The sequence below is a fragment of the Gambusia affinis genome, linkage group LG21, assembly GCF_019740435.1.
Source record: "Gambusia affinis linkage group LG21, SWU_Gaff_1.0, whole genome shotgun sequence".
Taxonomy (NCBI): domain Eukaryota; kingdom Metazoa; phylum Chordata; class Actinopteri; order Cyprinodontiformes; family Poeciliidae; genus Gambusia; species Gambusia affinis.
Window position 1 is genome coordinate 565,261 of NC_057888.1, and position 12,695 is coordinate 577,955.

The window sequence follows — 12,695 nt, forward strand, 5'->3', positions numbered from 1 at the left end:
TATAGTTGTTTGCTTAAAGCACACATTTTTTAAGTTTAGAAGTCTAGTTATGTAATATTTTGTTAGTTTTACTGCATGTAACATATTATTTTTATTTATTTTTTAATTGAATAGAGCTGCATATATTTACTTATTTGTGTAATCAAAATATCTTTTTTTATTTTTATTTTAATTTAATTTTTCACAATTGCAGCAATTTTATGTAATTATTTTAGTTTTGTCTTATTTTTTTACTATTGTTATATTTGTTATACTAATGCCTAAACTGACTTTTCAGCTTTATTTTGAAAACTCCAACCGGAAGTGGTGTAAACGCGAGCTCACCTTGATCGTTGATAAGTAGTGAGCGCTGGAAGTTGGAGTGGAGTGTCTCTGGGGTAAATGTCGGAGTGTTTGTGTGGAGTCACGGTCGGACTCTCCGCAGTATTACATAACCTCAGTCCGGCCGAGTAGCTCCTCCCGGTTCTCCCTCCGCTTCGCCTCCGAACCGACGGACCAAGGTGAGACAGAGATGGGTGAGAAGCAGGAGAAAAGCCCCGAAGGAGTGAAGTACTTCAGGCTGTCAGAGATCGAGGAGCAGAACTCCTTCAAGTCCACCTGGATCATCATCCACAACAAGGTCTACGACGTCACCAAGTTCCTGGACGAGGTGAGGAAAGTTCTACTTCCTGTGTCCAGAACCGCGGTCCGGTTCCGATCACCAGCCGGAGCTTTTCCGCGGTCTGCTGCTTCACATTAGATTTTATCAGGATTTAATCTGAGAACCGGCCAGGGCCGTAGCTAGGGATTCCGGATTTGGGGGCCCGGGGCCCTTATCGCCACCAATTATAAAATACTCTAGAATTTAATGTAACTTAATGAGTCTGAGCAACTTTTCTATTAAATAACAGATTTTTGGTTATTACATATTTATTGTTTCCTGTAATTAGAGAAATGTGAGCACCATGTTTCTATCAGACATGGTGAAGCCGTTTAAAAAGGCAGGTTGTTAAATCAGCTGCAAGTTTTTCCTGTCATAAATTCATAATTTCAAATATTTGTCTTTATTCTGTTCATGTTGAGTTTTCTTTTTTCACATATTTTTAGTTTAACCTCATTTTTTCACCTGTAAACTAACCAATCATAGTTGAGAAACAAAGTTTAACTCTTAAAAATAATAAATTCTCTGTTATCAAATTTAAACAATCTTTACTTGAATTTAACTACCTAAATATTTTATCTACAAATGCATATAAAGTTAATCTTTTTTTAATGAACAGTGAAAGGTAAAAATGTTCTGCAGACCGACTCGGTCCAGTAGATGTCAGAACCTGATCGACTTCTTCCACGTCTGAATGTAGAAACACAACTTTACTTTGGCTAGGACGCTTGGTTCATTAGTTTGTTCTAAAACAGTTTTTAGATCGACTCAAACCTCCAATCAGAGGACTGATTATTAAAAATAAACTGAATAAACTCTTAAAATCAGAACCTTTCACTTACTTCAGTCGTCTCCATGGTAACCAGCTGATGGTCCCGTCAGCCACTAGGATTGCAGGTTTATGTAGCATGAAGCTGATTGCTGTCCAGTAATGTTTCCATGGTAACCGTCTATCAGGTCAGAGGTCGATATTTCCTCCTGCAGGAACTTTCACACAGAACCGGCCCGGTTGGACTTTTGTCCCGCTGTCTGTCAGAGGACAGGCTGCACAGAGGTGAGGCGGTGGGCGTGTCCTCCAGGTGAGCGTCAGCGCCGGCCAGCCAATCGGGACGCTCGGTCCGGGCTCCCTCAGACCCGGTTCTGATGAGGCCCGACTCGTTGTCTCAGCTGTAGGCTGTAAATCATTGGCAGGGCGATCCGGCAGACCGGATCAGGGACGAGAGATAAGAGGGAAACGCTGAGTCAGCAGAATACACACACACACACACACACACACACACACACACACACAGCCAGAACCAGAACCTAGAATCAGAATCCTGAACCGGTCCAGATCCAGAACCGTCCCTGAAGGTCTTCCAGAGGTTTTTCATCTGGACTTTGTTCTGCTGGTCAAACATTTTATTTGTTGAATCTTTCTGTCATATCAACACAGTTTGGTTCAGTTCATTAAACTGATTACGTTTATTAAAGTTATTTCATAATAAGATTTACGTCAAACATCCATCAGAACCATCAGAACCATCAGAACCATCAGAACCTTCATCCTGAACTAAACACAGAAACCATTTGAGGAAAAACATCAGATTATTGTTTCATTAAATGTTTTATTTATTGTTGTGCTGATAAACTGATTAAAGATGTTAAACCTCCAATATTTAGTTTTCTGAACTATTTTTTCATGTTTTCATATCAACTTTAACATTTATTACTTTCTGAATATTAGATATGTGAAGAGTTTCATCTAATAAAGAACAAAATAATGATAAAATTGTAATAATTTAGTCAATTCCTTTAAACTTTACTGGTGAACCGAATATTTTACACTGTAAAACATTTTTATTAGGATAAGAAAATAAAACAAAATGGAATTAAAATTCTTAATTAAAGAAGTTTAGCGTTTTTGAAAAGTAGCAACTGATGAACAAGTTTCATAAAATCTACCTGAATAATTCACTGCTCCTGATGGTACCGGGTCGTATCGAGTCGTATCGGGTCGTATCGAGTCGTATCGGGTCGTATCGGGTCGACGAGTCGATCGTCGATCGGGTCAGATCGTCAGATCGAGTCAGATCGGGTCAGATCATCGATCGGTCGTGATCGGGTCGATCGGGTCAGATCGGTCAGATCGGGTCAGATCGAGTCGATCGGGTCAGATCGAGTCAGATCGGGTCGATCATCGATCGTCGATCGGGTCAGATCGGGTCGATCGGGTCAGATCGGGTCAGATTGGTCAGATCGGGTCGACGAGTCAGATCGGGTCGATCGAGTCAGATCGGGTCGATCGAGTCAGATCGGGTCGACGAGTCAGATCGGGTCAGATCGGTCAGATCGAGTCGATCGGGTCAGACGTCGACGGTCGTGATCGGGTCAGATTGGTCGACGAGTCGATCGGGTCAGATCGGGTCGATCGGGTCAGACGAGTCGATCGGGTCGACGAAGTCGATCGGGTCAGACGAGTCGATCGGGTCGTATCGAGTCAGATCGGGTCAGACGAGTCAGACGGGTCGACGAGTCGATCGGGTCGACGAGTCGTACATTTATCAAATAAAATGTTAAAACTGATGATTATTGGTCACATTCTCAACGACTAAAATAACTGAAACTGAAACTCAGCTGAAAATCACGAAGCAGTTGATCAGGGGTTTCCATGACGACCAGAGCGTTCTGGTTCAGGTTCTGGTTCCGGTCGTGACGGTGTGGTCCGTGTCCGCAGCATCCCGGAGGCGAGGAGGTTCTGAGGGAGCAGGCGGGGGGCAACGCCACGGAGAGCTTCGAGGACGTCGGCCATTCCACCGACGCCAGGGAGATGGCCGCCAGCATGGTGATCGGAGAGCTGCACCCGGTCAGTGTGGGGACGTCGCCACGGCAACGCCAACATGGCGAGACAACACCATGACACTGTCACTAACTGTCTGTCTGTCCATCTGCAGGACGACCGACACAAGATCGCCAAGCCTGTGGTGAGTCAGCAAAGCCAGGGGCATCATGGGAAATGTAGGCCACAGGGTTGGATGAGGAGCAGGAAACCCTGAGAGGAGAAGATGATGATGATGTTTAACTCTGACCCTTCTCATCACTTCTCTTGTTTGTGTTGGACAGGAAACGCTGGTTACCACGGCGAAGGAGGACGGCAGGTAAACACTTGGCACCAGGGGCCTATAGAGGCCTCTATAGGGGCCTTTAGGGGCCTCTATAGGGAGGCCTCTTTAGGGGCCTCTACAGGGGCTTATAGAGGCCTCTATAGGGGCCTTTGGGGCCTATAGAGTCCTCCAGGGGCCTTTAGGGGCCTATAGAGGCCTCCAGGGGCCTATAGAGGCCTCCAGGGGCCTATAGAGGCCTCCAGGGGCCTATAGAGGCCTCCAGGGGCCTATAGAGGCCTCCAGGGGCCTATAGAGGCCTCTAGGGGCCTATAGAGGCCTCCAGGGGCCTATAGAGGCCTTTAGGGGCCTATAGAGGCCTCCAGGGGCCAAAGTCGGGTTCCGTCTCGGTGCTTTAGTAACTCCTGCTCCTCTCTTGCAGCTGGTGGTCCAATCTGATCATCCCGACTCTGGCAGCCGGCATCGTGACTCTGATGTACCGCATCTACACCGCCGACAGCGAGTGACATCATCGTCTGAGCGCTGTGATGTCATCGTCCGCGGTGCTCGGTGGTGGCTCCTGCCAGCGTAGAGCGGCGGTTCTAGAGCGGACGACTGGCCGCTGTGGACCAACAGCATCACATTCCCTCAGTCTGATCTAGGATCCACGGCTCTATGCTGGCCGCCATGGCAACTCTGAATTAACCAGAATTTAACCAACCAATCAATGACTCTGATCCAATGAAGTTTTCACTGCCGGGCATTTCTGATCCAGATGTTCATCAGAACCTCATGATCTTGCACTGGATGTATAATTAGTTTTTATATTTTCATAACTGAATGTGAACGAGTTCCTGTCAGTCAGCAGCTAATGTCGGGTCCAATCTGGTTCCAGTTGGTTCCAGTTTGGTTCCAGTTTGGTTCTGGTGGCCTCAGTCTGATGGCTGGGTGAAACCCGACCTGCAGTGTTTCTCTCCAGAACCGGCTTCCCGACTCGTTCTGCACTAAAAAAAACTCTTAAACTGAACGATGAAATTCTGACTTTACTTTTTATGGAACAAGAATAAAAAAAGTTTGGATTGGTTTAAAACCTGAGAATCATTCCTCCGTCCAGCAGGTGGAGCCCTTCAGACTGAACAGTTTTCCAGAACTTCTGGTCGGTTCGGATCTGATGAGACATGTCCAGGTTCTGTCAGAACCAGAACCCAGTGTTGCTGTATGAGTGCAGCTGCTTTCTAATGTAATAAAGTGATTGAGACGTTGCTGCTGTGGGCTTTTATTCTGAAATCTACTGCAGGTTATTCCGGGATGGCTGGTTCTGGAGCCATCAGATGAATGCAGCCCTGCAGCGCCACCATGTGGACGGTCAGGGTAACGGGAACAAGCTGATGATTTTATTGAGTTCCGATCCAAAGGAAAGAATTAAAACCTTTAATTCAACCAATCACATATCCAAGACTAAACTATGTTAAATATCAACCAATCAGCTGGAGGTCGGTGGTCTGTTGCCGGGAAGATTTCAGAAAGGAGACCAAAGAAACAAAGCTGAAGTATTTTATCATTACATTAAACCAGTAACAAACTGGGACGTTGATCCTGGTTTCAGATGGAAGCTGTAAATATGGGGGATCAAATGGAGGTCTGGGGGCCTTCTTATGGTCCTCTGAATGATTTTCTGTGGCCCCCAACTGCAGTTCTGGATTATAATTAAAGTTAATGTGGCTGGAAGTTCAGGTGACTGATTCAAATGAGTCATTTGTTCTTTTAAAGGAACTTTTAAAATAAAATAAAAATTGGTTGAACAGAAATTGTTCTTAACTGATTAACTGACCAATTTCTGAGGTTCATCTTAATGTAGAAACAGAAACATCCAAAAAGTTCAATTCAAACAGCAAAAGTTTTTAAAAATGAGGCTCAGAAAATAATAAACCCCTGAAGAATCAGGAAACCGGGTTTATTTTTTATTTTGGGATCTGAAATAATTCCTCTCTACGTAAATCTGATGATTTATCCATCCATCCATCCATCCATTTTCTTTACACCCTTCTTCCCTGATGGGGTCAGGAGGGTTGCTGGTTCCTCTCCAGCTGCGTCCCGGGCGAGAGGCGGGGTCACGGGGTCACCCTGGACAGGTCACCAGTCTGTTGCAGGGCAACACAAAGACATACAAGACACACAACTACACACACACACACTCACACCTAGGGAGAATTTAGAGAGACCAATTAACCTGACAGTCATGTTTTTGGACTGTGGGAGGAAGCCGGAGAACCCGGAGAGAACCCACCATGCACAGGGAGAACATGCAAACTCCATGCAGAAAGATCCCGGCCGGGAATCAAACCCAGGACCTTCTTGCTGCAAGGCAACAGCTCTACCAACTGCACCACTGTGCAGCCCTCTGATGATTTAATTTATTTTAATAACATCGAGTTGATTTTAGTTCATTATTTCAACAGAAAAATAAAGTAAATGTCAATTTTGATGTTTACATTTTATTTAGAATAATTGTTGAGCAATTGTTTTCAACTTCATGACTAAATATTTGGACTGAAATGTAGTTAAAAATGAAAACCTACAAATAAAGAGGAAATGCTGCCGCCTGGTGGTAGAAAGTGGTAATCAGTCACGCAGGGAGTTCTGGGTCATAAATAGAAATTTTTAAGTTTTAACAGGTAATCCTGCACTTCCGGTCCCCTGGGGGGAATAAATACGATGTGACACAGGAGTCCAGTTAGAAACTCTTCAAAATGGGAAAGAAAAGGAAACAGGAAGCAGTTTGTTATTCAGACGTGATGGAGAAAATACTCAAACAACGTACTTAAATATAGTCCAGTAAAAGTAAAAGTACCACATAAACATTTTTACTGGAGTAAAAGTAACAAAGTACCTGACCACTAATACGATATCATTAAGAGTAGCTATTGTATTTAATTTGAATAGATCAGAAATGAGTCATTTTAATGAACAATGCCTCAGATAAACCATGTTGTCATTGTGTTTTCTGTCTGTTACATATTTAGATTTAGATTTGTGATTCTATGCATCATAACTTCAGGGATGGAAACATCTCGTCTCCGATCCCAACATACAATAAACTTCACTTTTATTTTGAAAGAAATCCAACAGGAAGGTGATGGAAAGAAGGTGGAGGAGGACAAGAGACCAGGGGCCAGCGAGACCAGGTCAGGGTCAGGTGAGCTTTTGGTCTGGGAGGGGGGCACTTCATTTCTACTGCTAAAATCCATGTTAGAAAACACAAGATGATTCATTTGGTAATTGACAGAGCACCATTTTTTATTTCTATGAAAATAAATAAATAAATAAATAAATAAATAAATAAATAAATAAATAAATAAATAAATAAATAAATAAATAAATAGCGGAGGGCCTCCTGTCAGTCAGGGGCCCTAAGGATTGTCATAACTTCCCCCCCTCTATCCGCCCCTGTTACTTCCCACCACTGAGAAAGAAAAAAGATTTTCACATTCAAATGTAATAAATTAAGATATTTATTTAAATTAACTGTTGATGTTTACAGACATTTTTAGCACCGTTTTTATGTTTGTGCAATAAGTGATTAATTTCATCTTTTTATAAATTCATACTTCCAGACATTTTACTGAAGTCAAAGATGTTTTATTCGTTGAACATTAATAACTGATCAGAGCTCCGTAATAAATCAATAAACTGAAAACTGTTTTTTAATAAAAGGTTATTTTCTCCTGAACGTTAAAGTTTCCAGGTTTCCTCGGAGCTCTGACCACAAAAAAAACAGAAAAATAATTTTATTGACTTTATTCATGTTTCTGTCAGAGGAAACGTTTCATAACCTGCTGATGAAGCAGAAAATCTAATAAAACTTTTCATTCTGTTTTTCCTTTTAATCTGAAATCACAGCTGAACGTCAACATGACGTCACCATGTCAACGGTGATGACGTCACGCATCTGTTTACTGAGCTGATTGACGCAGCTGCAGCACATTATGTAACAGAAGAAAAATGTGACCTTTGACCTTCTGCTGCCATGATTGGCTGATTTTTCTACAATATCACATTTGATAAGTTTATTATTCATTTATTAAAGGAAGCAAACGTTATTATTCTATTACTAATAATAAAATTACAACATTATTATATAACAATGTTATAACAATAATAATTCATCATTATTACTGTTAGTTCAGATCAAACAAATAAATGTTTCACAAAAGTTAAAATTGAGTAAATTATTAAATCTTGTTTTGACTCCATCAGGTGTTTATAGTTTACTGACACTGACCTGGTTCCGGTTCCGGTTCTGGACGGTCAGAGTTGAACCGTTCCTGATTGTGACCGCAGTAAATCCTTCTGGAGGCCATGAATGGCCCACGAACCTCATGTTGGAGACCCAACCATCTGAAAGCAGAGAAATGATTTATGAAATATGAGTTATTCAGTCAGTGGAAACTCCGGAGGAGCTGCAAAGAGCCTCAGCTCAGGTGGCAGAATACAGAGGCACGCCACACTTTTCAGATTTAATATTTATAATCTTTGACTTTGTCTCCAAAAATCTCTTTAAATCCTGAGCAGCACGTGAACAGGTGAAGGTTGAGGAGTGTGTGTGTGTGTGTGTGTGTGTGTGTGTGTGTGTGTGTGTGTGTGTGTCACGCAGGGGGCGGGGGTCCGTATAGAAGCGGCGCCACGTCCGCCGCCCCGCAGGTCGCAGCTCACCCATGATCCGCTCAGCTCCGCCGTGCGGGCCGAACCGGGCCGGCCATCAGAACGGCCTGCGGGACGAAGAGGAGGATGAGCAGGGAGACCTGGAGGACGAGGTGGACGCGTCGCACCTGGAGAAGTTCATGCGGGACCGGAGGAGAGCGCGGTCGCTGCCCGAGCTGCTGGACGGCGGCAGGAAGCGGGTCAAGTTCGCGGACTCGATGGGTCTGAGCCTGGCCCGCATCAAGCACTTCAGCGCCCAGGAGGACCCGCAGATCCCGCCTAAGGTTCTGTCCCGGTACCAGAGCTCCCCCCCGCAGCAGCAGGACCCGCGGGCCGGGCCGGACCCGCCACGGCTGCTGGCCTGCTTCCCCGAGCCGCGGGACGCGGAGCGGCGGGTTCGGGAGCTGCGGGTCTGCCTGGAGAGGCTGGCCGTGACCCGGTTCGAGCTGCGGGGCCAGGTGCGGGTCCTGCGGGGCAGCGCCGTCAGGGAAGTCGGGGTCCGGCTCACCTACAACGACTGGCTGTCCTACGTGGACGCGCAGGCGGTGCCGGTCCCGGAGCAGCCAGGGTCGGAGGCGGTCCGGTTCGGATTCACCGTGTTCACTCCGCCCTGCATGGACCCGGGCGCCGCCGTGCACTTCGCCGTGTTCCTGCGCAGCGACGAGGGAGAGTTCTGGGACAACAACCAGGGCCAGAACTACTCGCTGCGGTACCGGAACCACAACCAGAACCAGCCGGGCCGCCCGGACCCCGAGCCGGCCGGAGAGGCTTCTCCATCCCTCTGAGCGGATCAGAACCATCTGGAACCACTCGACCACTTCCAGCAGTGGACTCCAGGCGGGATGCTGGACCCGCAGGGGATCCAACCGGACCGGTTCTGATCCCGGAACCGTTAATCTCCAACAGGTCCATTCCTCCATCAAGACTTTGATCTTTATCAGCCATATTGAAAATCCAAGATGGACGTTAATCGATCATTTAATTTGATCTGATTGATTTGTTTCTGGGACAGAAAACATGTTTGGACATTTTATCGTTCATCATATTATTATTATTATTATTATTATTAGACAGCTGCCTTAAAAAGTCGAACCTCTCCCTTCTAAAAAATTAATATCTGCCTGTTTTAATAGTTTAAAGACCAAATATAAAGTAATGGAAACACTTTCACTAATCTGCTAACAGGGCAGCTAATTTTTAATCCATTTAGTGCTTTAATGTTTTTGCTAACTGTGAAAATGTTTAGCACATTTAGCTTCCCCTAAATTGATTTCCAGGATAAACGCTAAAGCACTAATTTCCATCACTGTTCTGTAAACAAATAAAGTCTAAGGCCATTATAGAGCATTTCAATTATTTTAAAAATACCTGAAGTTTAGTCTCTCAATGGCAGATATTTCTTTGCTAACTTTGAAAGCTTTCATCACACTTAGGTTCATCTAAATTAACTTTTCCAGGTAATATCTAAAGCTCTAATTTAGGAAGTTGTAAACTTTTTAGTTTAATAAAACTTGATCGATTCAAGAATTCATGTAGTTAGCGTTTATAGTCATGCTCTTATTTTGAAAGGGGAGGACTGCAAGTGGAAACAAGTACAACACCTAATCAACCAGCGGTTAAATTTAGCGCTTTAGCATTAGCTTCCACAAGCCACCGCGTTGTAGTAGCGCCCTAGCATTAGACGAACTAGGGTTATGATTACTGCTTTATGGTTAGCATAGCTACCATTTTAGCTAATGGAGCCCATCCCTGTTCCTTATAATAATTTAGATTTTAAAATTGAAAATGTTAGATTTTAAAATGTAATAATTATTATTGAAAATGAAAATAAACTCGTTTTTTTTACATTAAAGTTTTAATGAAGCAATAAAATCTGATGATTATTATCTAATAATAATAATAATAATAATAATAATAATAGTAATAATAATAATAATAATGATAATAATCTGTTGAGGTCATAAATTATTTGACTAAAGTAAATCTGATGTTTTTTCCTTATTTTCACTTTTTCTGGGCTCCGCTGCTACAGGAAGTCGTTGGTGTGATTTAACTGTGACGTCATGAGCAGGGCGCGCTCTGATTGGTCCGTCCTCCTGCCGGTGTTCCGTGTTGTGAAACGCTGCGGGATGTTTTCCTTCTGCTCGCAGTTTGGAGCCAAATATTTGGTTTAATATTGCACACAGCGCTGGAGGGGAGGAGGTTCGGTCCGGATTATGAAAAACAAACAAAGTTCTGGGTCCAGATCCAGAGTTCGGTGCCGGTTTCACCCAGATGACCCAAACAGCAGAACATCTCTTGCTGGTTTTCTCTGTTTCGCATCTTTTAGAAATTATTTCCTCACATAAAGAGGAAAAAGTTCTAATTGGACCCAGTTCCGGTCCGAACCCAGTAGAACCGCAGGACCAATAAAAACCTGCACGTGAGATTCTGTTTGATCAAACCGTCGCCATGTTTTTCCACCGTCACTGATTTTAAAATGATTTTTTTCTGATTTTAAGACGGAACATCCGGTCCGGTCCAGACGCTACAGAACCACAGTTCAGATTTTAATTAAGGTTTTAATGAAGTTCACAGATCGCTGCTGGGGTTCATGAGAAACTTTATAAAACTTTAATAATTAACTGATGATTCTGATCGATCAGAAGGAATGTGACTGAAATTATTTTACAGTTTTTTATAAAATGATGAACAAGATGAGAAAATAAACTGAATTAAAGACTTTTAACCGTCTGTTTTATGTAAAATAAAGTTTTGGTGAGTTTGAGTCATCAGTGTTACTAAAATCTATTTTCAGATTCTACTGTAAGTTTTTGAATTTTATTTGTTTTCATTTAGTTTCTAAATATTTATATTTCTGACGTTGTTCAACTTTACTTCAGGTGTTCTGATTAAACAGTGAGTAGATTTAAATCTAACTGTTTAAAGTGCAGTAAATGCCTGGACAGCATGTTGATAATCCCTCAGCACCACAGATCCTCCGCCGTGCCTGGCAGCATCGCTCAGGAGTTTTCTGCATATTTATCCTGTTTCTCAGACTCTGCAGCTGAAATATCATCTGATCAGAACTCAGCCGAGTTACAGACCCAGCCGGTGTTACGTTTGTGATGGTAGGACAGGAAATGGAGACGTCTTGACCCAGCATGTCCTGGTCTTCCTCAGTTCTGGACGGGAGAGATGGGAACCTTCAGCCAGGATCGTTTTCAGGACAGTCAGCCTGGCCTCCAGGTTTTCTCCTGCTGAAATAAATCAGATTCATGTTTGATTCAAATCAGATTTCAGCAGGAAGCTGAAATTGTCCTGCTGGTGGGCCGACACGAGGAGGAACCTGATGAAGCTCATCGGGTCTCTGCAGGGCAGAGAGGATAAAAACACAAACATCCGTCCCGTGTTTACAGCCCGGCTGTCCGTCCAGCTGTTTTCACGCTCAGACCAAAGTCCAGAGGCGCCTCATGTTGGTAAACCTGACCTCCAATGTTTGATCCGTCAACAAACGCCGCCCGCGTCTTTCTGCTTGAAACGATGTTCTAGAAATAAACCAGCTGCTATTTTGGCTTCTTTAGACTGAAACATCCACTGCAGAAATAAAATTTGATAAAAATGATTCCAGTACTTATCGAATCCTGGAGGAGAATTAAAGTCTGAAGCAACTTTCATCATGGATTTTATTTGATTAAGGATGTTAAAAGATTAATTCTGACGTCCTGATGGTTCAGAGGACTCAGTTCTCTTCCTCTCTGCTGAGTCAAACCAACCTGTTCCCCTCCTGGCCTGTGGGGGCGCTGCACCAACAACCACTGAAGGAAACCACACAAAAACCTCTGAAGACACTGAGAGCAACTTCCTTCTTCACCAGATGGAAACAAGATGGAGGCGTCAGATTTTAGTGTTGGAGGATTTCTCTTTAGTCTTTGGCTGAAGACCAGGAGACATTTCTGCTGCTAGCGCTAGGCTAGCACGTTAGCTTTGGTTGGATTTACCCAGAATGCCCTGCGCTGTGGTTCACTTCCTGTTTCTCCGAGGTAGCCATGATGCTAACTGTTCACTCCCATCACCACTTCAGTTCAGTCTGACCGTTGCCTGCTGACCGTTTTCCGTCAGACGCTCCAGTTGCTGCCGGTGAGGCCAACGCTTTTCCTCCATCCTGATCAACTGACATCATCATCACTGGGCTGTAAGGGAACCAATCATCATCCAGCTCTGGTTTCTGGATGGTTTCTGTTTGTAATGTTTGGTTCCTAATGATCCAAAGCAGCGACTGAAGAAAAGCTGAT

At 43.7% G+C, this 12,695-nt stretch overlaps 2 protein-coding genes across 2 annotated transcripts; both read left to right on the top strand.

Annotated features, from left to right (window-relative positions):
• Positions 1-336: 336 nt before the first annotated feature.
• LOC122824476 (cytochrome b5) lies at positions 337-4,982 on the top strand. The gene is made up of 5 exons (XM_044105209.1): positions 337-649; positions 3,357-3,485; positions 3,574-3,603; positions 3,743-3,777; positions 4,163-4,982. The coding sequence occupies exons 1-5, from the start codon at positions 512-514 to the stop codon at positions 4,245-4,247; spliced, it is 417 nt and encodes a 138-aa protein (XP_043961144.1). The 5' UTR covers positions 337-511; the 3' UTR covers positions 4,248-4,982.
• Positions 4,983-8,381: 3,399 nt separating this feature from the next.
• ppp1r3g (protein phosphatase 1 regulatory subunit 3G) lies at positions 8,382-11,188 on the top strand. The gene has a single exon (XM_044105182.1). The coding sequence runs from the start codon at positions 8,436-8,438 to the stop codon at positions 9,204-9,206; it is 771 nt and encodes a 256-aa protein (XP_043961117.1). The 5' UTR covers positions 8,382-8,435; the 3' UTR covers positions 9,207-11,188.
• Positions 11,189-12,695: the final 1,507 nt, after the last annotated feature.